Genomic DNA, 27,237 nt, shown 5'->3' with positions numbered 1-27,237 from the left:
ACAGAGTACTTAGATTTTTACAAAACAATGTACATTTTTAAGTATATCTAATTTAAGTTTCTTGAATGTGGCCTTATTTGATTACAGCTAAATTAATGCAGCCTACCAACGTGAAAAGGTTCCCCATGACCACTTAAGCATCAAAGCTCCATAGTGTGATCACATGTCACTACTTTCAGTATTCATGGCCATTTGAGTAGCAGGAATCATTTTCTCAACTAGAGACTTAGTAGGAAAATGAAAATGTTTACAATGTAAAGTTTTATGGCCTGTCATATTGTACTGGCGGTTTTTGCATATTTAGACTTTTCCTTCCATAATTAAATTGAGACCTTAAATATAAACCTTTCAAAGGGAGCGAGACTGAAAAATCAATGTTAACATCAAGATTATTTTGGACTTTAATTTCTTCTTTTGCCAATAGATTGCTGTTTTCATTATCCCTTATTTATTACAGCTCTCTCAAATTCTGATCAAAAGACTCACTTTAGAATTTAGAATTTAAAAAATTAAATAATGACTGAAGAAGCTCAGATCGGTTTTCTAAGGACTAGTCTATGATTGTTTTGACATTGCTTATTTCCCTAATTTTTTTCTTTCAAAGAGACAGCAACTAAATAATATCGTTTCAGTGAAAAGAGTAGCTTTTGTGGGTATTTTAAATAAATGTTTTTAAGGAATCACTTCTCTCCAGAGGGTCTAATTCTATAGTTGTAGAACACAGAAAAGTGACCTATACCTATGCAGTATCTTAGATGTCGTGTGCTCCAGAGTTCCTGGAGTGAAAATTATCACTCTCCTATCAGACGGATGATGAGTTGCGAAGTGCCTTCTCACTCTCTGTGGTTTCCATGGTACTAATTGTCAGTGCCTTTTGTTGTAGGCAGAATACTTCTATGAATTCCTGTCCTTGCGCTCCCTGGATAAAGGCATCATGGCAGATCCAACCGTCAATGTCCCCCTGCTGGGAACAGTGCCTCACAAGGCATCAGGTGGGTGGTCTTTGCCTTGGAGAAAGGTTTACACTTAAAATGTAATGGTGATGAGAATAATATTTAAGATCCAAATGTTATCCATCAGAGGGATTATGAAATGTTTTCCTGAAGAGATCTGTTGATTTGTAGGGCAGCTCAATTGTTATCCTTTGGGCAAAGGATTAGGAAGGAAGTGAAGAAATAATGGTTTTATAATTTCCTAAAATCTCAAAATAGCGCCAGCCCATATCTGGTTCATAAATAATTCTATATGTAAAAGAGAAAAAGGGGCCGGGCGCGGTGGCTCACGCCTGTAATCCTAGCACTCTGGGAGGCCGAGGTGGGCGGATCGTTTGAGCTCAGGAGTTCGAGACCAGCCTGAGCAAGAGCGAGACCCCATCTCTACTAAAAATAGAAAGAAATTATATGGACAGCTAAAAATATATATAGAAAAAATTAGCCGGGCATGGTGGTGCATGCCTGTAGTCCCAGCTACTCGGGAGGCTGAGGCAGTAGGATCGCTTGAGCTCAGGAGTTTGAGGTTGCTGTGAGCTAGGCTAACGCCACGGCACTCACTCTAGCCTGGGCAACAGAGTGAGACTCTGTCTCAAAAAAAAATAAAAATAAAAAAAAAAAAAAAAAAGAGAAAAAGGAAGAAAGAAAAAATAAAATAAACACACTTTGTGAGATATATCTAGCCAATAGGTATTGTTTAATATAGTGCACATAAATTGGCAAAGATTCAAAGTGATTGGGGGCAAATGAGTTAACTCAAGAAAACTCCCCCCAAAATTAGCATTGTATTAAATAGGAATTTGAAGGAGAGAAGAGACATGGAAAAGCAGGAGAAGGGGTTCTACCTTCCAGGTCTAATCATCCTTCTTTGCCAAGAAAATAGTAGTATGTGGTATTTGTTTTGAGATTTTCAGCTTGCAAAGTACTCAGTCACATGTTATCTAAGTTGAATACTGGGAGGGAGAGAAAGCCAGAATTACAGCTCCATTCTATAAGTTAAAAAACTAAGCCTTATGAGGTCTGACTGACTTGCCCCAAGTCAGATAAGTGGTAGAGACCAGAACCCAGGATTTCTGACTTTTAGAAAGATACAGACATCACTTGTGTTAACATGCTAATATATTTTTTCCTAGCCTTTTTTCTATGACTATATACTTTTTTGTGTAGCAATATTGTATGTTGGTTTTGCATCATGATTGTTTTGATTTTAACTGTTTTTTTTTTTTTTTTTTTTTGAGACAGTGTCTCACTCTGTCACCCCAGTTAGAGTGTGGTGGCATCATCATAGCTCACTGCAACCCCAAACTCCTGGGCTCAAGTCATTTTTCTGCCTCAGCCTACCAGGTAGCTGGGACCACAGGCGTGTGCCACCACACCCGGATAATTTTTACATTTTTAGTAGAGACGGGGTCTCGCTCTTGTTCAGGCTAGGCTTGAACTCCTGACCTCAAGCGATTCTCCTGCCTCCATCTCCCAGAGTGCTAGGATCACAGGCATGAGCCACCGCGCTCAGCCTGCTCTTAACATTTTAACATAAGCGTTTTCCCATGTCATTGTAGATTTTTCCAGAAGTTGTTTTTAGTGCCTTTATATTATTGTATTCTATGACTATATCATAATTTATTCTATTCCCTTATTGTTTGTTAATGACATTATTTGTCGAGTTTGCATATGGAAATATCACAATAAACATCCTTTTAAAACTAGTGGACAGTGACCTCCATAAGGGCAGGAGCCCTGTTTCTTATTCACCGTGGCTCCCAACACAGGGCCTGGCACAGAGCAGGCACTCAGAAAGTAATTGTTTGATTAATGTGTGTACCAAACTCTGGGTGGCTAGCTCATTATTTTGTTAAAATAGATTCTTAGAAGTGGAATTATTGTGTCAAAGAATATGAACTATGAACTTTTTAAAGCCTCTTAAAACAAATTGCTAAAATGTCAAATTACTTTCCATGAAGGTTATTTTACCCGTTTGTACCCTGGCTACCAGTGTGGGAGAGAGCCTGGCTTACTATAATCTCATCAGCACAGGGTATTAATCATGTTAACTCCTTTGCTGGCTTAAAAAGCAAAAAGTCATTTCTCATAGTATTCTTTTAATTTGATTTCTTTTATTCCCATTGAGGTAGAACATACTTTCTCGTATCTATTAGACAACGTAAAATGTCTGTGTATCATGCTCATTTTTTTTTTTTAATTTCCAGTGGTAGAATTTATTCACCATGTCACTTGAGTAAATGATATGTTTTAAGGAAATAGGATGACTCTCTCTTAGCCCTAAAGTCACACTGGGCAGCAGGCAGGCTTTCAAGAACATCTCTGAATCTTAAGCATCTCCAGAGTGGTATTAACAGTGAGAATATATTCTGTTTTCTTAGGCTACTCCTCTAAGGGCTTCACCCTTCTGGGACAAATTTGTCCTTTTACTGCTTCCTAATAATCTGCAGGTCCAGAGTGATGTGGCTTATTTTAGAATGTATCATACTCATTTTTATATTGAGATAATAGTGTTCTTCCTATTGATTTGCAAAGCTTGCTATGTATATTAAGTATATTTACCTTTTATAATATTATCTTCAAATTATCATTTATATTTTATCTTATTTGGGCGGGGAATATACAGATGTTTTAAAATTCTATATGGTCAAACCTATCTTTTCCTTTGCAATTTTTTTCCATTACTTTTATGTTTTGAAATTAATTCCTATACATTGAGTTTGTTTAGAGCTTACTGTTTATTTTAATATTGTAATGGTTGTAGCTTTATAGTATTTAGAAATACTTGATAGCATAGCCCTCTTTTTTTTTTTTTTTTTTTTTTTTTTTGTTGAGACAGAGTCTCACTTTGTTGCCCAGGCTAGAGTGAGTGCCGTGGCGTCAGCTTAGCTCACAGCAACCTCAAACTCCTGGGCTTAAGCGATCCTACTGCCTCAGCCTCCCGAGTAGCTGGGACTACAGGCATGCGCCACTATGCCCGGCTAATTTTTTCTATATAGATTTTTAGGTGTCCATATAATGTCTTTCTATTTTTAGTAGAGACGGGGTCTCGCTCAGGCTGGTCTTGAACTCCTGACCTTGAGCAATCCACCCGCCTCGGCCTCCCAGAGTGCTAGGATTACAGGCGTGAGCCACCGCGCCCGGCCATAGCCCTCTTTTTAAAAAAATTTTAGTCTTTTTTATTTAAAAAAAATTTAATTGACACATAATATTGTACATATTCATGGGGTACATAGTGATATTGTGATACATATAATGTACAGTGATAAGATCAGGGTAATTAGCATATCCTGCAAGTCGAACATTTATCATTTCTTGGTGTTAGGAACATATCCTCCTTCTAATAATATTTTATGGTTAACTATAGTCATCCTACAGTGCTATAGAACGCTGGAATTTACTCATCCTATCTATTTGTAATTTTGTATCCTTTAACAAATCTCTCCCTTATATCTTAAATCTTCCCAGGTTTTTTTTTTCATTTTTTGTGTCTAGTAAAAAAGTCTTACTGAAATTCCACTTCTTAAGATATTGACACATAACGGTAAATATTTTGAACATATGATGTGAGAATATTTTAATATATCATGTTCAGAACATAATTTTCTAAAAATTTTGAATCTTAGAGGAAAAGTGGATGACACTTTGGGCAAGGTGAGATGAAAAAGAACAAGCCTTCTTCTGGGACCAGGTGATGTGCACACATATGCGCACACACATCTACACACACTTTGCACATACAACCCTCTCTCACACACACACATACACATAGTTTTTTGGCAACAGATGTAGGATTTGTTTGCAGAAATACAGGTGCAAGAAGTTTATGGGAATTTTAGCCCATTGCAAGGCAGTTATTCATTAGGCTCATTAGCTCAGTCCCCTCAGTAGGAGAAGTAAAGGACTTGAATTATTAAAAAGTAACCAAATCAGTGTGTCTTTGCTTCTAAGCATCCAGGTAGCGTTCATTATTCTGCAGGGCTACTTTGTACCCCGGAGCTGCTAAACTGTTCTTTTATCCCACAGACTCCTATATGCCTAAACATTGCATGAAAAAAAAAAAAAAAAAAAAAAACTCTTGATCTTTAACAGTTATGAAGTGCCTGCCTTCTGGCATCTGAAGAGAACAAAAACAGGAAATAGAAACTGCAGGGTGGTTCAGTAAAATTACTGAGCTGTATAACAAAAAACAGTTTCCACAAAGCCAAGACTTTGCCTCAAATTTTAACAGTCTATCTTTGTCATACCATGAAAGCCCAAGAGCATTCAGTGTTTCTCAACTAAGACTTTCAAGAATTCAATGTCTAGAAATTTGTAAATGGTTTCTAATGCTGCAGGGATCATCTTCTTGGTGACCCCAGTTCTTAGCAGATCTTGAAACCCACAGTAGGTGCCTGGGTAAGTATTTGCTGAGAGAATGAATGGCTGGCAGGGCAGCTTGAAGCTCTGACGAATATTTGCATGGGTAATTTCTAGACACGTAGCAGTTTGTAATCCCATGGTGTTGAGGATGAACTCTTCTCGCAGCCTTTCCCGTCTCTTCCCTGTTGTAAGGGCACAGACTCGAGTGACGAGGCTGAGGCTGTGTGGGCACTGTACCCATCTCAGTGTGGAAGAGATATGCAACAGGAATGAGCTTGCTTGACTTCTACAGGGAGTTAGTTGATGTGCAACCAATTGCACATCCGTCTGTACTCGGGTGTGTGTATGTGCTGCCATGTGAGTTGTGTTCAACCTACTTCAGTTTTCCTGAGTTGTTTTATTAATAATTCACCTAGTTTTAGATTATATGACCTATACTGGCATTGGAGTACACAGCATCTGGCCTAATATCATCTAGCTTTTAGTAAAAGTGGCTCTCTCTCTACTCATATGTGTATTGTTACAGAAGTACATGACTTTCACATTTACATTATTTTTTGGAAGTAAAGAGTCAGCTTTTTCTGCCTTCGATGTCTCTTTTTCTTTGTGGATGTGTCTTTCTGAGTGCATGTTGTTAGTATTTTTTGTCTGTGTCTCTCACTGTCTCTGGTGAATTTCTGTCTCTGTGTATGTGTGCAGGTGTGTGCATGCGTGTATGGGCAAGTGTGTGCCCGTGGATGGAAAGGTACATGGGTGTGTCTCCCATAATACATATTGCATCTGGCCGTGCCTAGTTTGTGACAGAGGATATGCTAAGTGATGAGATTGCAAAAAAATAAATAAATAAAACATGGTTCTTGCCTTTCCTTAGCAAAGGGTGCAGACCATAATTAAATCGTTATACAACAACGAAATCACATGTAGCAGTGTTTGTGGAATATATAAATGAAAATATTTATGTGGGGATATCAGAGAAGGCTAAGAGAGTAAGTACTATTTAATTTTGGCCTTGAAAGTTAAGTGGGAGGACACTGGATAGAAAAGAGGGGAAAGAGCATTCCGAGCAGCTGGGTGTACAGTCAGGGCATTGGGGACATGCACCACATCTTTGGGGAACTGAGAGAAATACAGTGTGGGCAGGGAACAGGGTTCACAAAGGCAATTACTGGAGACAAGGCTAAACAAAGTTGGGTTTTGCTGTTTCTTTTTTAAAAGCAAAATTCTTTAAAATTTTTAAAAGTGTTTAATTTTTAAGCTTTTAAGGGTGTTTAATTATAATTATTATTATCTAAATGGTCTTACAGATAAAACGTATGTAAGCAGATAGGAGGACAAGTAGAGTTTGCATAAGAGGAAATAAAATTTCCATTTTGTATTTTAAAACTGAAAAATGGGCAAGTGTAATGGTATAATTTATCACATCTTTCATTAATTTATACTTTTATGTGAAAAATTAATTCATTGAAACCATAAACTAGGTATCTCTTAACTTCTAAACTTTGTTTCCTAGTTCTTTTCAAATCATTTAGAGTTCAGATCATAATTATACTTATATAACTCCTATTTAAAAAGAAATAGATATGTGTAGGTGAGACTTTTCCACCTGGGCTGAAGGAATTTTTAATGTGTTCATTTTTAACTTGAAGTCAAATTTGTCAAGTTGGAATTATTCTGTATAAATAAAATGAGCAAAAATTTTAAATCTAGAGTGTGTTAGATCTTTAAAAGATGAAAGAAGGGAAATAGTTCTTGTTAATAACAGCAATTGGATATAATTTTAGATTAGTAAGATAATTCTTAGAGATATCATTTCAATTGGCTTACTAAGAAAAATGAAGAAACTACATCTTTTGTTATCTGCCAAGATTGCTTGCAGTTTTTCTATTCAAAAATGTAAAAGACCATTTCTTTTGCATCTGGCACAATTTATTGTAACTATGCTGTATGTGTGAATGTTTTGATAAGACTTTTTCAAATTAAAGACATTTTTGATGGTGTCTAACAACATTACACTTTCCTTTAAACTTTCAGATAAAAGAACTTTTCACACAATTTTCTAAACATTATCTTGGTGGTATTATTATCAGTCTTGGCCAAATGCGGGAACTGAGGCCCAGAGAGTTTAAGCTACCCCAAAATCGGTGGGTCATAGCAAGTGCAGTTCTCTACCTGACCCTTGTTTTAAACATTAGACAATATGCCCAGGTGACATTTGTGTACCTCTCGTAAAAAATGAAAATATATGCAAATTAGAGAGAGAGATTATAAAAGTAAATACTCAGAGAATCCAGTAGTTGCAGATCCAGAACAAATACTGCAGCTGCTTTCAATTCTAACTTAAGTCTGTGGCTTTAAACATGTGTCAATTTCTACTTTATTTTTCTAGATTTTTAAATGATTAAAATATTTAACTATAACAAAATATCTTCAGAATAAAGCACTGAAACATAAGCACCGTAAGGACGGGAGTTTGTTGTTTGTTTTGTTCACTAAAGTATCCCCGGTGCTCAGAACAGTGACTAGCACATGGCAAGCATGCGACAAATAATGCTTGCATGGGATGGATGAGCCCTTTGTATTTGGACTCAAATTTGTATTTACTCATTTAAAGGGAAAGGTTAACCTTGAAAACCCTAATGAAAGTCACATATGTATTCCTTGTTGAACTTTCTATTAGATTTTGCATCCTCAATATTTTTCCCTGGGATTGTTCAGAGCCTTATTTTTTTAGCATCACCACAGGCCAAGGAACTCTGTGGGCATATCTTTACTTTCACGGATGTTGAAGGTATGTTAGCAAAGCGCACACTTTCATGGGAGTACTCCAAACCCTCTAGAGGTGCCCCTTGACAACTGAAAACGGGAGTGTGTGAATATGTAGTCATAACTTAATCATATTTGTAAGTGGTCTGCTTTTTGCACATCTGAAGATGTGGAGGAACTAATGATTGTTCTTAACTGAATTTCCTGCACATTTAATGAGACATTTTTTGATATTTCACGTCCAAGACATGTTTTGAAATTTGACAGTGCTGATGACCAGCAATGAAGATGTGTTTACTTACAAATATCTTCTCTTCGGTACCAAGATTCTGGAAGCTAAAATAAAACTGAAGTGCCTTTTTAAAAGAATCAGGTGGGCTGCAAAGTGGAGGCTGAATAAGGTGCTGGAAATAGATACACCTGGAACATGATAAAGTTTGAATTATGGCATGTGGTGAGGAAGATTCTAAAAGTTATACCTTTAAGTGTTCTTTCAGGTTCTTTCATCTTTTTCTGCCTCAGAGCAATTATTGGCCCATGTATCCATGTAAAATGTTCATAAGAGAGGGAAATAAAGTTTTCTAACTGAATAAAGTATAAGTGCACTGGTAGAGCAAAAAATTTAAAGAAATTGTCAACTCTTTTGCTTCCTGCTGAAATAGAAATCTCATGGATTTTTGTTTTGTTTTGTAAATTGGCATCTTTATACATAGGATTTCATTAAGCCAGGTTTTTCAATGGGGACAATTTTACTTTGGAATTTTAGATGTAATTTTGGTTTTCTTGCTGTTTTTATTTCTGTTAAATGATCTGTGTTTCCTTTTCATCATATAATTGATTATTTGCAATGCTTAAATCTGGAGATTCAGGGGAACTGGAAAGTTATGTTATTTTGAGAATGTTATTTTGACAATGTCAAAGCCTTAAGAGGGGTTTTTGGTTGCCAAGCATGTTAAGAAGATTGTATGACCAGCTTGTATGCAATGCAGACTGATTTCCACTTCATTTCTTCTCATAAACCTAGGGAGAAAGTTAATAAACACTCCAAGGAGAAAGGATTTGTCTTGGCTTGATATGATTTTCCCAAGCTTGGCAGTAACTATAACCTGCTATGCAGAAACAAAATGAAGCAAAATTTCACATGTATACCTATCGGCAATATCTCTTTGTATTTGTAAAGAAGACCTATAGTCTAGTGGATCAGTTAGATTATTCTTTCCCAGTGGATATGTTATGATCACCCAGTGGACCTTGGAAATTTACGTAATCAATCTCTCAGCCAATAGTCACATCTGTCTTACCCCAGTTCCACCCAATGACCTGTGAGTATTCCGCAATGGGCAGTTTTCTTGCCCTTTTTATACAGCAATTGCTGTTCCCAGTCCCTGCTTTGTGGATTCATTGTCAACCCCTACACCAAGTCATCATGAGACTCAAAAGAAAGAAATGGCTTCTCTTTAGGAACCTAAACCATTAGATATAAGCCTATCCATGAGATTATTTCATCATGCCAAACTCTCTTCTAGATCCCCAAGGTACAGACACTTCTTCATATGAACAAATAGCCTGAAAAAATATTAACTTCATTACTTCAGTCCAATGATTGGAGTCTAGTCAGAGTTTTACAATATTTTCAAAGAAGATATTTTGTCACTTTCAAGTATACAGAGTAAAAATAACCAGTGGGGTATTGCTCATAGGACTTTATTTAATGAATTATGATATATTGATTTCTAGCTCTTTTGGGATCGTATGGAAGCTGGTGAAGGTGCCCACAAAGTTTCTTCCCCTCATTAGTCAATCTGTGCTTACTTTTTGTATCTTTAATTTCCAGAGAAAATAGTTTTTTCAAGATAGTACAAGCTCAAAATATGAACAAAATATTCCCAATTCCATATTAGTGAGGTACAAATTAATGGCAGTCATTCATTCCTTCTCCACCCAGCGTGATACACAAGTTCCATGAAGAATGTCCTAACAATCAAAATACAGTCCATAATCCAGTGGGGATACGAGAAAGTCAGTGCAATGTTAACATTTTTGCTCTGTTCTTTGTCTCTCTTCTCAAGATTTCTGTAAAACTGAGTTCAACTAGATACACTCTTTCTCTATCTTTTCTCTTTTTCTTTTAGTTGTTCAAGTTGGTTTCCCATGTCTTGGAAAACAAGATGGGGTGGCAGCCTTTGAAGTAAATGTGATTGTAATGAATTCTGAAGGCAACACCATCCTCCAGACGCCTCAAAACGCTATCTTCTTTAAAACATGTCAACAAGGTAAGCGTTGGTGGTGATTCAAGATTCTGGGTGTGATTTGGACAAAATAGTTGTTAGGATAATCGCTGTATAACCACACCAACAGGAGGAGGGGTGGTAAACACAGGATTCGGTAACAGTGCTAAGACAGGTTTTCTCTGGTTTTGACTCCACTTACAATTTTAGGAACTCCAACACCCCTTCTAAAGACTCTCTCTTCTTCCTTGCTTTTCACTTCTCCAGCACAATCTTTGGAGTCCCCAGTGGTCAATTCTCACCTGTGGTCGTGAATGTCCCCTTTTCTTGCTCTGGTTCCTCATAGCAAGGTTGCCAGTCATTACCAGCTCTTCCCAGCTGTCAGAGGCAACACTACCCATACCCCCGCCAGCAGCTTGGTGCTGCTCACATCCAGGGAGGACAGGGTGCCACCATCATGCCAGGGATCTCTACCAGGCCAAGGCTTCAGCACTTCCCCACCACACCCCAATGCCCATGTGGGCATGAAGCCCTACTCCTTTCTTATCGCCATGCAAGCTTCTCCAGCACAACGTTCAAGCTCTGGAGCCTTTTGATGCTCTAAAGGTATATCAAAAAGTCATCCCACCCTCTGAATGTGAATATCGAAGGCAGTATCATTCATTCTATTACAGTGTGAATTTAACAAGGTATAGTAGATGGATAGGTGGGGATGAAGGCAGAATAAAACTTGCTTTACCTTCTTGCATGAGCCCCCTACTGTTGGAAATAGGATAGAAAAAGGAAAAATCATGCTTTGAAGAAGATTTACTGAAATCCAAGAGGTATAGAGAGAATGAAATCAAAGTATAGGTATTCAATCAATTACGATAATTGGAGGACGGGAATAAAAATGACCACTCATGTCTTATGTTGGCTGTAATTCACCCACTGTGATTTCAAGGGTGTCCATATAAGCCTTGTTTCTCTTTGGTGAAGCTGAGTGCCCAGGAGGGTGCCGAAACGGAGGCTTCTGTAACGAAAGACGTGTCTGCGAGTGTCCTGACGGATTCTTCGGCCCTCACTGTGAGAAAGGTAAAGAAAGAACAGAGCGCCGACTTCTCTTGCCTGCTTCCTGATGAACGTGGACGGCACACAGGAGCTCCACGTGACTTTTTAACACCTGAAATTATTTTTCTGGTCCCATTATAAGGATTGAAGAAACTTTTTAAAAAGCCACAGAAGTGCTATTGAAAGTATTTCTTTCTTCTAGGAGTAGTTTTCTGTTAAATCCAATTGTGGTGACAGGGGCAGAGAACTTTGGTGCAAAACGTCTCCCCTTTTGTGGCCATTCCTCACACCCCACTCCACTATTATATGTGCTGTACTTTGGCATAATTTTATGAAAATTTTGTGGGTTTTTTCCTCTGCTTAAGTTGGGTTTAAAAAGCTAATATCACTATTGATTTGAAATTATTCCAATGAAAAGTCTTCATTCACAATGAAGACTACATCTGAGTTATAAAGTTATAAGGCAAAAAAAAAGGATAAACATCATTTGTTTAGTATGTACATCTATTTCAGGGAAATTACTTTGAAGAAAATTATATGAAAAAAGAGATAAGCAAGAAAATGGGTATTTATCATAAGATGCTTAAATACTAAGAGCTCATTTGATCAGAGTAAGCAAAATATTTTTCATCTTTAAGAAATAAGAATATTTAAAAATTTTTCTTCATGGCACTGATCTTGGAATTGGAAGATGAAGGAAATAGAGCAGAGAGAGAAAATATTTAGTTTTAAGAAGATCACATCTTAGTCAAAATGATTCTGGGAAAATTTTAATCAGGCATTCAAATGGAACAAATTCAAAAGTCTTTTCTAAGAACTTGACTGAGAAGTTGAAAAATATCACAAAATAATGTTTAATAAAGCAAACTTGTATTTCTGAAGAGTGACCATTTTGGAGTCAACCACAAAGCTTGAAAATGTAGGCCTGTCCTATTATTGACATTTCAAAATGGTCCTGCTCCAAAATCCACTGTGGCCTTAATCAGGGTTCTCTCTTTCCCCATAGCCCTTTGCACACCACGGTGTATGAATGGCGGACTTTGTGTGACTCCTGGTTTCTGCATCTGCCCTCCTGGATTCTATGGAGTCAATTGTGACAAAGGTAACAGTTTCTTTTTAAAAACAAAGTTCTTTTTATGTTTAAAATGTTTGATTACAATAAGTATACTTAACAGGTTATCACTTTTTATAATAGCTGTGTAAATAAGGTGTATCACTTAGGATAAAGATGGCTGCTATAATCACCTAAACCCAATTTTAGGGTAGCTTAACACAGCAAAAGTTTATTTTGACTCACAGAATGCTTCAGTGCAGGAATACCTGGTCAGTGAGCAAGGCAGTTCTTCTCCACGCAGACTCAGGGTCCCAGGCACCACCCATCAGTGGTCCTGCCTAGAGCTTTGGAGCTATCCAGGTCCTGCCAATAAGCAGTGAAAGATTGGAATAGAAACTGCTGAAAATAAAAGTCAAAGAAGCCCTGGCCCAGAAGTGACTCACAAAACTTCCACATCTATTCCATGGGTAGGAATTAGCTTCATGGTTCTAGCTGGATGGAGGCGAAAGAAACGTTGTCCCTGGCTGGACAGCTGTCTCCCACTGACAATTCATGTTATGGGAAGGGAACACAAATTTTTGTGAATAATTATCTACCTCTAACACATAGAAGTTTGGTATGCCCTATATCAGTTTTGTGGGTGAGCTTCTAAGGCTAAAATTAAACAATCTGCTCTAAATTGCCTGACCTACAAGTTTACTGACTTCCAATTCAGTACTCTGCTCACAGACCACATCCCTGAGAGATCAAGTTCCTCCTTCTTAACATTGCAGCAATATAGCCAGATTTTAGTGATTCAAACTTGGCCTTAAAGTATTATTGAATGATTCATACTCTTTGCAATAAGCCTGTCTATTTTGCCCAGTTCGCATCTTTTAAGTGGAAAAAAATTAAAGAATATCCCTGCAACGTATGTATATTTAATGAAGTTATCCTTGTGTCCAAAATGCTAATTGCATGAATAGAGCATTGTTATTTGTTAATAAATATAAGCATTAATATAGAATGATAAATTTTATTTTTGAGAAATATCTCTTTAGTGATAACTTAGTATCAAGTAAGATAGCAATGAGAAGTTTTGTTTTTGTTTTGTTTTAAAGAAAGGAAAGAGCCCTCAGCATGAGTCAGAATAATAACTTATGGTTGGTTGCTATTTTATGACATGCAAAGTACTTTCATACGATTGTGATTTTACTCTCCACGACCTTCTGAGATATGTAAAGTATTATCCATCTCATTCCCAGATAAGCAAAATGAAGTTTATTGAGTAGCTTGACCCAAATTCATGTCTTCCATGGTACCATGTTGCCACCTAGGCTACCTCATTCAGGTCTCAGTTCCTCCAGAGTAACTCTGGATAATTTCTCTGTGGGTCATGCTTTTTCTTTCCTTTTTTTTTTTTTTCTGTTTTTCGTTTTTTTTAGGCAGTTCAAAGGAAGCTTGTGGGTCATGCTTTTTCTATCTCTAAACTTGGAATTAAGTTTTGACCTTCCTGTCCGTCACCCCTGAGCTATCGGTGATAGAGACGTGGAGATAATATGTGAATGCATTTCCACCTTTTCTTTAACGTGGTCTTTGAAAACTATAGCACTGACTTAAAACCATTTTTAAAATGCATTGATAGAATGTGATAATGACATTGATAACAATTAACAGCCAGTGAGTAAAATTCTTTATTGTGAATCTTTTTATTTGTCTAAATTCAGCATGTCTGTGATTTCAAAACTGGGCATTTCTTGCAGTGGAATTAAAATCATATTATCTCAAAACTATAAGAAATAAAGCTTTATTTTGGGTGAAGAACTCATGTATTTACAGGTTAAGGGCCTCATTTGTGAGGCCCGCTTGTGGCCCTTAGTGATGTTGTTTGCACATTGAAGTGTCAATTGCAATGTTTTTCTAGTGCTATGGTGGCACAAACACTGCGTTGTCACTACTGAAGGAATCTATCTATATTCCAGTACACTTTACATTTTGTAATATTTTATCTTTCAAAAGAAATATCTTCCTATTACTAATTTTTTTAAAAAATGCATTTGGAAGGTCTTTTGAAATTCCATTTGGTCTCACTGGAGAATCTGGGAACATTTAGAAATAATATTTTTTACTACCTCAACAAAAAGATGTTTTTAGTATCCAAGAGGGAGTATGGAGCTTCTGAAAAATGGTTTAATTACTGGCATGGAGCTGGACCTTAGCATTATATATTGGAACAAATATTAGAGAATAACTTTCATTGGCCCTTGGGACATCTGTCCCGAACTCTAGGAACTGAGTTGTTAAGCATTGGCCAGTATACCCTCAGCCCCAGGGAGAGAGACTTAGTGTTTTTGGGTCGTTTCTCTAGTTAAGAATCATTACACAACAGAAACGTAGAGAAGCTTGGTCAGGACAGTAGAATATTAAATGAGAACTAAGAGTGTGGCCAAATTGTATAACCAGTGTTGTCAAATTCTATAACTTTCAATTAAGCTACCAGGTTCATTGCATTCTACACATCAGTAAGGGACAGGGCCCACAGGGCACAGGCCAAGTGGGCACTGATCCAAACATTTTGTCATCTCCTCTTATCCCCAGGAGAAACAGGGGACAAGTGGGGAGACAGGACACACACAAACAACTCTCCAGCCCTAGCAATACTAGCAGCAGTGGCAAAGAGAAGGCCTGAGAGGTGGTTCTCCTAAACCCTAAATCCTACACTGAAATGCTGCTGCTCCCTTTTCAAGAAGCTTGATTTTACCAGAGCGAGTACAACATTGCCTTAAGCTGGGAGATACTTGTGATTTTAAACACAAAGTTTATCGTTTAAGAAGAATGATATTCACAGACCATTACTTGGACTTTTTTTCCACAAAGAAGGCATACACTTACAATTTTTGGATTTCCTTTCTGATTTTCCTACTGGAAGCTTACTTTAGCTTTTGTTCATCTATAGCCAATTTTGGCCTGTTTTATATAGGATAAGAACAAACAGGTCATATAACTGGAATTGCTAAAAACCCAAGCTCTAAGTTTAATTTCCTTTACAGAATGAGCCAACTTGTCTATTTTTAGATATTTCCTCTCCCCTGTCCCCATTTCTCTGTCTTCCCTCTATTTTAGGTGGCAGTGAGCAGTGACCTTGCAGAAATTGACACCAAGAGAGGGTGTAGAATGAATCACAAACAGTATGGTTACCCCCTAGTTAATACATCCAACTTCGCCATCTCTCCAACTCCTGCTGCCTCCACCTCCCGACCTATGGGATCTCATGAGGGCCCACAGTCAGTCCTTTTTCTGAATATAATTAATCCTTTCTCAAAATGCCATAAAAGTCTATCTTTTAAAACTCCCATTAGGTAAGATGAATCTCTGTTCATCTGATTCTGAAAGAAATTTGCTTTCTCTTTTGTCGGATCCTGATATTTGTGGCTTCTCTCCCTTTTATCTGTTGCAAAATAAGTCTTCTCTTTACTCGTCCTTTATCCTCCAACCTGATGTTTACCAAAACTATTTTGGGGGGTTTATAGCATACTACTCCTCCTCTTAAGGACATAGATATTTACAAGAAAATAAGAAAGATAATTTTTTACTCCCTGTGCCTTTCTTCAGTAAGATGTAAACTCCTAGGGATGGGCAGTATGTTATGTGTGTGGTATCCTGTTATGTTCTGGAATCTGCAAACGGTCAAGCAATTAGTTACAATTTTTGTATTTGTAAAGCGGATTACTTTATTAAGTAAACAGGCAAATAGCAGATGCTGAAGAAACAGCATCTCAATTTAAGTGATGTTTTTGATCAATTGAACCTACTGTCTCATGCAACACCCTCATTATTCCTTCTAACAGCAAACTGCTCGACCACCTGCTTTAACGGAGGGACTTGTTTCTACCCTGGAAAATGTATTTGCCCTCCAGGACTAGAGGGAGAGCAGTGTGAAATAAGTGAGTATTATTGACTTTCTGAATGCTCTTTGGTTTTAGGGACCTTAGAAACCTCATCTAACCCCTTCCTTTTATCAAGGAATCTGAAGCCCAGAGAGAATGCATAGCTTGTCCAAGGTCTTAGGCCATTGATTCAACTGCCAGTTATTTTGGCTAAAGGTGGGACGAAGAGTGACATAGTTCACTTCAGAGGACTCAGAACAAATGCCCTCTGACTTGGTTATGTCTAGGCTTGGATTATTTGGTGTGATATGTTGTTCTTTGTTAGGAATTTTGTCCCCTCCTCATTATGTGGGGCCCATGGCTTCAGCCTAGAAATGTAGACCAGAGCTTTGGGACAGCTGGGCCCTGTTCACCTACCTGTAGGCATAGAGGATTTTTCTCTGCCACTCACTGCCAGATATCCTAAACTAGACTGAGCCTAATAACCCATCTAAGAGAAAAAGATAGACCCAAGAAAAAGGTGCACAGCAATAAAAGGGAATTAACTCATAGAACACACACAACAGGAATGAATCACACAGATGTAAACTTAAGATTGGTGCACATTATGCCTCACAACATGTTTGTTACGCCTCAATACAAAAAAGTTAAAATGTAAGATGGAATGTGGTAATCACTGGGGAGTCAATATACCAAACTGCTTGTCCTGGCGCTGCCACCTACCAGCCATGTCACCCTCAGTGAGTCATGTAACCTCTCTATTAAACTCAGAAATGAGCCAACCCCATCCTAGACTCTTGTGACCCAGAAGACAGACAGCACCAAAGTGCATGCCCGGGAGGGAGCAAAAGGAATGTGAGCGTGACCGTTGAGGGTGCCATGTCCCTGCCTTTCTTTTTTGAGACAGAGTGTCGCTTTATTGCCCTGGCTAGAGTGAGTGCTGTCGTGTCAGCCTAGCTCACAGAAACCTCAAACTCCTGGGCTTAAGCGATACTACTGCCTCAGCCTCCCGAGTAGCTGGGACTACAGGCATGTGCCACTATGCCCGGCTAATTTTTTCTATATATAGTTTAGTTGGCCAGCTAATTTCTTTCTATTTTTAGTAGAGATGGGGTCTTGCTCTTGCTCAGGCTGGTCTCGAACTCCTGACCTCGAGCGATCCACCCGCCTCGACCTCCCAGAGTGCTAGGATTACAGGCGTGAGCCACCGTGCCCAGCCGTCCCTGCCTTTCTTGATGTATGTTGAGGGAAACTTGGTCAGCATTGTCATATCCAGCTATTGTAGCTGTAAAACACCAGCATTTGGTACACCCATAGTTTCTGAAATTGCAGTGGGTTTAAAATTGAATAATGCCAAGTTCTTATTTTAACTTTCAACCTCTAATTTATTTGTAGGTTTCTGTACTTTAATGAGTAGTAGATGAAGTAACCATTTTTTATAGAGTTCCAATGAAATACCTCTAAAGTTTCCATAGAACATGTAATTAATTGTCTGGATGTGGTTTCTATTCTTATTTATTACCCTTTCCTGATAAAGATACCTGTCAACTAACTCCCCCAATTCTCTCCCTGTACTTACCCTCAGACTTTGCATACTTATTGGTTCATGTTTATGAATCTTTGTTCATGGGCTCATTGTTTTAATGCCCTTTCATGCCCTTAGGTTTATGAACTTTCCATTGGCAGAGACAATGTTTTTCATTCTTGGTTTTATTGTTGTTTTGTTTTTTCTAAATGCACCAAAAATGTGGATCTTTGAAAGTCCCTGATCGCCCCTACCACAGGTTTTATTTAAATCCTTTTAGGAAATTTCCTATTTCTGTAACAGGAAGCACATTACCAGGAAAACATGGAAATGGGTCTTGAGTTGAAAAGTCCCTCTAAAAGTATAGGAACAAAAAAGTGTAGTTGAATTATGTATTCTCATTTTTTAATTAACATATAACTCACATACCACATAATTCAACATTTTAAAGTATGTCATTCAGTATATTCACAAAGTTGTACAGCCATCACCTCTATCAAATTCCAGAACAGCTTATCATCCCCAAAAGAAAGCCTGTACCTATTAACAGTCACTCCCCATGGGTTATAATAAAAATGCTAACTGTTTAAACTTAGTCAAATCTTGTTTATTTTCAGGCAATACTTAGTCTCTTTGGTAAAAATATGCAGTGTCTCAGGCTGAATCAGTTTTCCCAAATCCAATGGACAAAATTTGCTTGCAAACTATTTTCAGGAAAAGGAAGTCAATATTAAAGATACTTACAGGATTCTGAATTTTAAAACAATCAGATCTTCAAGAATTTTGGCTCCTGTAGTCTGTGAACTAGCTGTGGCCTTCTAATGTCTAATGTCTCCTGCAGCCACGTTTCTGTTGTGCAATAACCAGGAGAGAACATCCTCCTTCCTGGCTCTGGTGAACAAGGCCCTCACTTCCCTCTTGCCAAGAAAACAAGGAGACCTGTGGAGTCAATGAAAAGATTCTCTCGACCAGTCACTGTCTGCGTTATCTCCAGTTGCCAAATTTACCCCTCATACAGCATGGGAAGATTTGGGCCCGCCAAGTATTCCATATAAAAGTACTCGTCTTCTCTGCCGTATAATTATCATCTCATATCTTGCTTTCTTGAAAAAACCCAGTGCATTGCAGAGTACTATGAAATGATCCAATTTTGTGGATATGTTGCAGTTAGATGTTTCTTTGATGCAAACGGAAATTTGGATTTAGATGTTCCTTTCCTTTAGGTGAGAGTGGAGATCTTAACTAAATACTAAATGGTATTCTTATATCCAAACCTAGCAAAAAGGACCCTTTTGGATTTTTAATGGTCAATGAAAAGGTGATATTCTATTATTAAGGTTATTTTAATACCTGTTCTAGAACACTCCTGCTTTAGAAAAACCTCAAAGTCTAATGGTATCCCAGGTTTGTGAGAGACCCTAACATCCCAATATTGTTATGTCTATATTGTCTCCATAATAACTAAATGTTGCTTTCATCTATTTATACATGAAGAACTTATTTTTAGGTAAGTAAGAAAAGAAAGTGTTCTTAGTAAAATGATTTTCATATACAATTTACTTCATGTTTGTCAAGAATAGTTCTTGTCTGTAAAATATATGATACTTTACTGTTTTCAAAGCTTTCTTTGGGGCTCGACACGGTGGCTCAGGCCTGTAGTTCCAGCACTCTGGGAGGCTGAGGTGGGAGGATCACTTGAGCCCAGGAGTTCCAGGCTGCACCGAGCTAGGATTGTGCCCCTGCCCCTGCACTCCAGCCTGGGTGACAGAGACCTTGTTTAAAAAAACAAAAACAAACAAAAAAAAAAAACCTTTCTTTGGCTTTTTTTTTTTTTTTTTTAAAGGAGAGCTTTTATAAAAAGAAGGGCTTGAGAATGGAATGGGGGTTGGTTTAGGATAAGATTTCATTACCTTTTCTCAAGTACCCAGAGGACTTTGTCATGAGAGTTCTGCTAAAGTAAAAAAAAAAAAAAAAAAAAAGAATAACAACAAAAACAATTCAAACTCCTTCAGTACCAAAATCTAATGGCCATTTGCTCTTGTTGGAACATCATTATGCCCATCACAGGATGTGGTTTCAGTTCTGGGTGAACAGTATGTTTTCTTCCAAAATTTCAGCCTTAGGATGGCAAATTCTAGATCACAGTGTGAGGATAAATCGCCTCTGGAATAAAAAGGGAGAAAATTATTATGTACTATTTACATCTAAGGCCCTATTCCAGCTCTAAATTTCTGTGATTCAAAGATCTGTGGAAAACATTAGCAATACTCATTTTGCACAAAGAGATAAAAGAAAGGTGTATCAATAGGGTCTAAGACATTCCAGGAAATGCACGGCTGTGGTATCGCGCACCTTTTGTGCCCTGCGTCATATCCTCCCAGCCAGCCTTTCACTCCAGCCATTGCTACAGCAGCCTCTTTTGCACAGGTGTGAACAGACCACATCTCACTTAGCAGCTCCACACTTTTGCTTTCCACCCAGAGACTTCTCTGAATCCTGATAAAGCGCATGCTACATCCCACTCACAACATGGAAGCATGAGGAAGTTAGCCCACAGGGCATCCCTTGACAGATGCTGTTGAATAAATGCTCTCCTTTGCCTTCTTTCAGACAACTCTAAGATGCAGTCCATATGGCTCCTCGGAAAGACCCAGCAGGACAGAGCCCAGTTGCCCATAGTGGTGACTGAGTCACAGCACACTTTTGTGTAGCCTTTCCCTTCTTCGCTCTTTCAGTCTTCCCATTCCACCACCCCATTCTTGTTTCCTAGGATCACCTCCCCAAATAAACTACCTGTAAGCAAGTTCTGCTTTCTGGAGAATTCTAGGCTAAGACTTAAGTCATCAGGTACAGGTATAGACCTGCTTTCAGAAAAAGTGACATTCAAAAATCAGAACTCAGAGAAAAGATCAGTTAGCAGAGGTCCCCAACCTGTGGTGAGTTGTATAATTATCTCATTATATGTTACAATGTAATAATAATGGAAATAAAGTGCACAATAAACATAATGCACTTGAATCATCCTGAAGCCATCCCTTCCCTACACCCTGGTCCATGGAAAAATTGTCTTTCATGAAAACGGTCCCTGGTGCCAGAAAGGTTGGGGACCACCGATTTAGAGGATCGTTCATATCTTAATTTTTAGTAAGGTATATCTTAAATTACAAGTGTTTATGAGTCAGTTATTCTGTTTATTAAAAAATAACATAAATATGGCACTTTGGCAACACATTTATTGTGGAAGAAGACATATATCAAGAATCATAAATAAAAGTATTAGCCTGTCCCAAAAACAAAACTCAAAAGATATTAAAGCCGGAGTAGATGTGAAATAAGTGGAAGTAATTGCTATTCTACAGCATTTATCCTCTCAAAGCCTTGTAATTCCTTTGAAAAATGTAATTACCGCTGAATGAGCCCCAGCGTTCCTTGTTCATTTGCATTCTTCTCTTTTGCAGGCAAATGCCCACAACCCTGTCGAAACGGAGGTAAATGCATTGGTAAAAGCAAATGTAAGTGCTCCAAAGGTTACCAGGGAGACCTCTGTTCAAAGCGTAAGTACCCCAAACACAATCAGGGTTAAGGGATAGTTAAGCTAGCAGTAGTCTCCTACTCATAACTTCTGTGCCTACTGCACGTTACCTAGGCATCAGGGTTAACCTTTCTTCACTGACACGTATGCTTCCTTTATGTAAACCAAAGACGTTGCATGAAATCCATGCATGTGAAAAAATTTACACACACTCAATGCATGCAACTGAATGTTTTAACTATTAGAGGTTTCCTTAAGGAAGATAAATTTCCATTGCCTGGCAGTTTCAAAATCCTACTGAACATCTTTTGTGAATGAGAAACATCACGCTTAGCTTGAGATCACTCTCAGGACTTTTTCAAAAATTCCAAAATTGACTTACAGCTGGAGATTGACTTAGGGGGAAAAAAAAAATCAGGGGATGAGGCCAAAACTAACACATCCTAAAGAACGGCAAGAAAAGCAGCTATGTAATTCTGTTGAAAAATGAAAGCTCAGGAAATATTCTTTTTACCTCCTTTGATTCTAGCTGTCTGCGAGCCTGGCTGCGGTGCACACGGAACCTGCCACGAACCCAACAAATGCCAGTGTCAGGAAGGCTGGCATGGAAGACACTGCAATAAAAGTAAGTGGGAGCCCAGCTGGGGAGCCAGCCTTTCTGCGTCTGTTTCTTGGCTCCAAAGGCTAACAGATAACCCAGAACTCAGCCCGGCTCTCCATTTCATTAACAGCAACTTCTCCTTCTTTGCCTCTTCTCCCCCACACTCCCCTGCCCCTCTCTACCTTTGGGGTTTAGGCATTAGAGTGTAAAGAGTAATGCATCATTGTAAAATATCACCACATCTGTAAAATATCACCACATTCGTAAAATATCACCACAAGTATTTTCTAGGTCAAATTAGTAATGCAGGTTGGTTTGGGGTAATACAGTGTTAGCTATGAAAGAAATGACAAGTGAAGTTAAGATTTTAAATCAAATGTTGAATCAGTATCTACTTGCCTCTGATTTTATAATTCAAGATTTATCAACTAGCATATAAAACATGAAGAGTTTTGCTTTTTAAAACCTATAAATTGTATCAGTTATTGGAAGTTTTAAATGACTTCTTTTGAGGAAAAGAAAAGGTTTATGAAGCCCTCTATGGGAGAGATGTTAGAATGGAATTGCATTTTTTTCAAATTTACTGACTACCAAAAGTAGGCTAACTATGTAGTTAAACCACTGGCCTTTTTATACACCAAATTAAACTTGCTAAATTTATTCAGCATTAATTGGTGTCTCCTCTATGCTAAGCATGAAGCCAGGCATTGGGGACACACCAGTACACAGATAGAAAAGGCCCTGCCTCGTGGAGTACAGGCTTTAATGGGAGAGACAGTCAATTAGCAAATGAACAAAACAATGCAGTTTTAGTGAATCTGCCAGCTAGAACTTGGTCTTCTAAGCGTGGGCCCACTGACCACTTTACTTTGAAGAAAGGAAGACTTCAGTCGTACAATACTTTTCACTAACACAATTCCAAATTATGTCTATCATATTGTGTCTACAAAATAATGGATACAAATTGATCAAATCACCCATCAGATGTTTTTCTAGATCAGTCGTCTCCAAAGGGTGGTATATGCAACCCAGTGAATGTGGAAATTATCACTGAGGGAAAATCCTAGTTTTTAAATATTTTTAAAATGTTATATATACACATATTTAACACATAAATTTTAATATTGGTTTATTACAGTCTTTCTAACTTATAATTTTTCTTTATATTTTATAATATTTACATGTGTAGAATTTCTAGGTAGGTGTACATCTTTGTTTACTTAAGGTAGGTTGGTGTCTGATCCAGGCTTCACTAAGCCATTGATTTGATTCTCTTTCACCCACTGAATTAACTGGATAATTGATTAAACTGGCTTCAGGTAGGCACAGTTTAGTAAGAGCAACTCCTCTAGAAAATAGCTTTTCACACAGTGGCAATACTGGTTGAATGGTATCCCCGCTAGGACATACTTAAGGGGAGATCTTCTTTGGACTAAAAGACCTATAGAGAACACCATTTCTAGAGCCATTTTGGAAAAGAGTAAACCAAACCCTTTATGCCACCCTCAACTGGATATAAACCCCATATCTTGTCCCAGAATCAAAGTAACTTTCCAGGAGTCCTGGGGGATGGGGATGACCTTAAGTCAGACTACACATTCCAAGACTCAGTTACCAAGGTCTTCTGGGACTCACATCTGGGACCTGGTGATCCCCAAGAGTGATGGGGGCTGGAGGAAGTGTTCCCTCTGAGCGCCCAGTCACTCTTCCAAGAGGCAAGTTAGGAGCTTCGTGTCGTAGGGATGAGCACTTTCGGCAGGTCTGCCAGCCTCCGAATAGTCCCGCACTCGTGGATCATGCTGCTGGAAAGCCTCTGCCATGGCTGCGCCTCCTTCCGATCAAGGCATTGCATGCCAGGATGCCCTGGTGCTTGATTAAAGTGCAGCCTTGTTTCTCAGGAGAGGCCACCCAGCCATTTTGTATTAGCTGAGAGAATCGAGCTGAACGAATAGGGTTTATTTTGATTGGAGGGAGGTGACAAGGAAGCTCTGAGGCACAGACTTCTGCTAAGAACAGTTGGGAGAACATGTTGCAAGGTCCCAGGCACCCAGGCATCATGGTGGGGAGGAGGATACTGGGGACAAATGTCCCTGCAGAGGCTCACTCTCGCCAGCAGGGAGGTGTGGGCTTCATGGGTAGCAGGCCAAGCAGCATGGTAGGGATTTATTCCAGCACACTGTTGGCTCGGTGTTTGACCGCTCCGTGAGCTACCAGCCTACATAGTGACAGTTCAAAGAAACACATTCAGGGGAAAAAAGTATTCTGTTCTCAGTAGCTGTATAACAGCACGCTTGCATTTTAAAACCACAAGGAACAAACGAGTGCCGAACTTGACTCTGATGCACAGGGAGATGAAGGCAGATTTTTAAAATGCAATTTGCTGCCTTGGATCAGTTTTAGAAAATCAGAAATGAATCTCTGCCCCAAGCATCTCTCTAAGTTCACAAGGAGGAGGATGTGTTACATTCCACTTAGAACCGAGCCAGAAACAGATAGATGCCCGCATCCCCACTGAGAAGGAGTCAGTAGGTCTCTAGCACATATCATGGAAGTCCTTAATTCTTACAAAATTCCTGTTTTGTGTAAGTGCACTAGCCACACCTGATCCTGTGATCTTTACGATCTTTATATATGGAGTGGTTGTGATGTTGAACTGGATCGACGTGAGCGAGGCTGGTTTTGCAATGCAGTGAGAAGCATCCGTGCCCAGACCCTCTGCAGAAGCGTTCGACACTTCAGGCCTAGATCCTTCCCAGCTCTTGGGTGGAGAATATCCTTCCATTCAATCATATTCATCCAAACTTTGCATCAGGAGTTTCTGCATGGCCAAAATATACAGTGAGTGAGAAATCCAATGGAAGCCAGATTTGATGGAGTTAGTAAAATGAGTTTCTTTTAACAGAGATCTTGATCCCATAACAGCTTTTCATTCAGGTAGCTTTTTGTGGTCACTATGGTCTTTCAATCTGGGTTGAAAAGGCAAAATGGATTTCATCTGAATGGTTAATAATGAATCTGAAGAGCCTGTTTTTGTAGTTTCTTTTCTTTTAAGCTGTGAATAATTTTGTAGGGTACGGAGCCAGCCTCATGCATGCCCTGAGGCCAGCAGGCGCCCGGCTCAGGCAGCACACGCCTTCACTTAAAAAGGCCGAGGAGGCGCGGCAGGACCCACCTGAATCCAATTACATCTGGTGAACTCCGACATCTGAAACGTTTTAAGTTACACCAAGTTCATAGCCTTTGTTAACCTTTCATGTGTTGAATGTTCAAATAATGTTCATTACACTTAAGAATACTGGCCTGAATTTTATTAGCTTCATTATAAATCACTGAGCTGATATTTACTCTTCCTTTTAAGTTTTCTAAGTACGTCTGTAGCATGATGGTATAGATTTTCTTGTTTCAGTGCTTTGGGACAGATTTTATATGATGTCAGTTGATCAGGTTAAAAATTTGTCTTTTCAGTGTGTAGTTGGCAGATATTTTCAAAATTACAATGCATTCATGGTGTCGAGGGGCTGGGGAACATTAGAGAAGTTAAATTGGGCAAAAATGCATAAATCACAAGGGTTTGGATGAAGCCGTTAATAGTGTTAAAGTTACAACATTTCAAATTTAATCATCATATATTTAGATGTTTGTCACGTTTTTTAATTGCCCTTATTTTTAAACTCTCAGTACAATATATTTTGACCTTACCATTCTTCCAGAGAATTCAGTATTAAAAAAAAAATTACACTGTCGTAGTGGCATTTAAACAATATAATATATTGTAAACACAATGAAATAGGGAATATAATGTATGAACTTTTTGCATTGGCTTGAAGCAATATAATATATTGTAAACAAAACACAGCTCTTACATAATAAACATTTTATACTGTTTGTATGTATAAAAATAAAGGTGCTGCTTTAGTTTTCTGAGTGTTGTATGGAGTAGTCTTTGCATGTGTTGTCTTATGGAAATAAGTTAGTTGCAATTCAGTGGTAGTTAATACTTCGCAGTACTGCAAAAAAGATAAGATATTCCATTCTCTGAACCTGCATTAGCCTCCCAGGCTCATCCCCGCGCCCAGCTTGCTGACCATACTCCCCTGTGCCACACGACACCCCGTTTTCATCTCTGCCTACAACACTCCTACATAAGTCAGGTCTCAGTTGTCATTTCTCTGAAGAAGTCCTCTCTAGCAAGCGTATGTTAAATATCCCATTGGTGGAAGGCTTTCTAAGACTTTCTAAAGGTGTCAGAATGTCACAAATGAAAAGTGCTGCCATGCATTTGTTGGCTGAAATTGAGGCTGTTGAGACAGAAATGATTTTTATAAAGGTTTATTGAAACACAAATAGGAGGATCGACTCAGGAATACACACCAATAAAGTTGGAGGTGTTCGGGAGCCTGTCACGAGTTGAAAGGTTTTTATAGGAAAGTTTAAAAGAAGGGAGGAGGACTCCTCATATAGCAGTTGTCCTCTTGTGGGAGGGTAAAACACAGAAGTTACAATCATTAGCTGCAGATTTCATCATACAGGTAAAATAAAGTCTATGTGCAGAATAATCAGTAGAACTTCATGCTTCAACTAATCCTCAGATAAATTAGCATCCTATTCAATGTCAGCAGATTATACACTGATCAGTATATCAACAATTTGAGGAACTTAAATGATAAGATTATTTACCCAGAAGCAGAATGTTGCCATGGAGCCCCAAGAACTCCCCAAGTTGGATTAATTTGGAAGTCTGCTTAACATAATGTGACCTATAGGTTATCCTATTAAAAACCTATTAGTTTCGTAGTATATTATATGTGTTATCTTACAATCTTTTGGGGCAGTATTATTATGCCCTTTTATGGATCAGGAAACTGAGGCTTGGAGATGTGATTTTCCCCAGATCTCACGTGATAGGGACATGGTTTGACTCCATTTCCTCTTACTGTGCTGCTCTCCTGATCTCTCTCCTTCCTTTTTCTTGGCAGATACAGTAAAACACAAAACTGCACAAATCCTAGAGAGCAACTTTCCAACATATGTTATTCTTCTCATTCTCCCAGGGGCATGTGGACTTTATTTTATAGATAATGTAACGTCTATAGGTTTTCTTCCGCTAGGGTGCGGCATGACCAGTTGTGTGATGTAAGGAGGTGACATGTTGACAGGAAGGGATCAGGGGAGAGGCTGAGGCAGAGTGAATGCATCTTTTGTTGCGGTGCTGGACACAGCGACCTTTCTCCTTTAACTGGCCAGAGCCCAGCGTGACAGCCTGTGGG

At 38.5% G+C, this 27,237-nt stretch overlaps 1 protein-coding gene across 1 annotated transcript in view; it reads left to right on the top strand.

Annotated features, from left to right (window-relative positions):
- WIF1 (WNT inhibitory factor 1) overlaps positions 1-25,894 on the top strand; it is a 66,003-nt gene extending 40,109 nt beyond the window's left edge. Inside the window, exons 3-10 of the mRNA XM_069490869.1 lie at positions 884-992; positions 10,247-10,387; positions 11,321-11,416; positions 12,399-12,494; positions 16,274-16,369; positions 21,296-21,391; positions 21,899-21,994; positions 25,041-25,894. Of these exons, the coding sequence (XP_069346970.1) occupies positions 884-992; positions 10,247-10,387; positions 11,321-11,416; positions 12,399-12,494; positions 16,274-16,369; positions 21,296-21,391; positions 21,899-21,994; positions 25,041-25,165 (855 nt within the window). The 3' untranslated portion in view covers positions 25,166-25,894. The remainder of the gene's footprint in view (positions 1-883; positions 993-10,246; positions 10,388-11,320; positions 11,417-12,398; positions 12,495-16,273; positions 16,370-21,295; positions 21,392-21,898; positions 21,995-25,040) is intronic.
- Positions 25,895-27,237: the final 1,343 nt, after the last annotated feature.

Source organism: Eulemur rufifrons, chromosome 16 (assembly GCF_041146395.1).
Source record: "Eulemur rufifrons isolate Redbay chromosome 16, OSU_ERuf_1, whole genome shotgun sequence".
NCBI lineage: Eukaryota > Metazoa > Chordata > Mammalia > Primates > Lemuridae > Eulemur > Eulemur rufifrons.
Note: the sequence above shows the minus strand (reverse complement) of the source record. Positions and strands in the feature narration are given on the sequence as shown.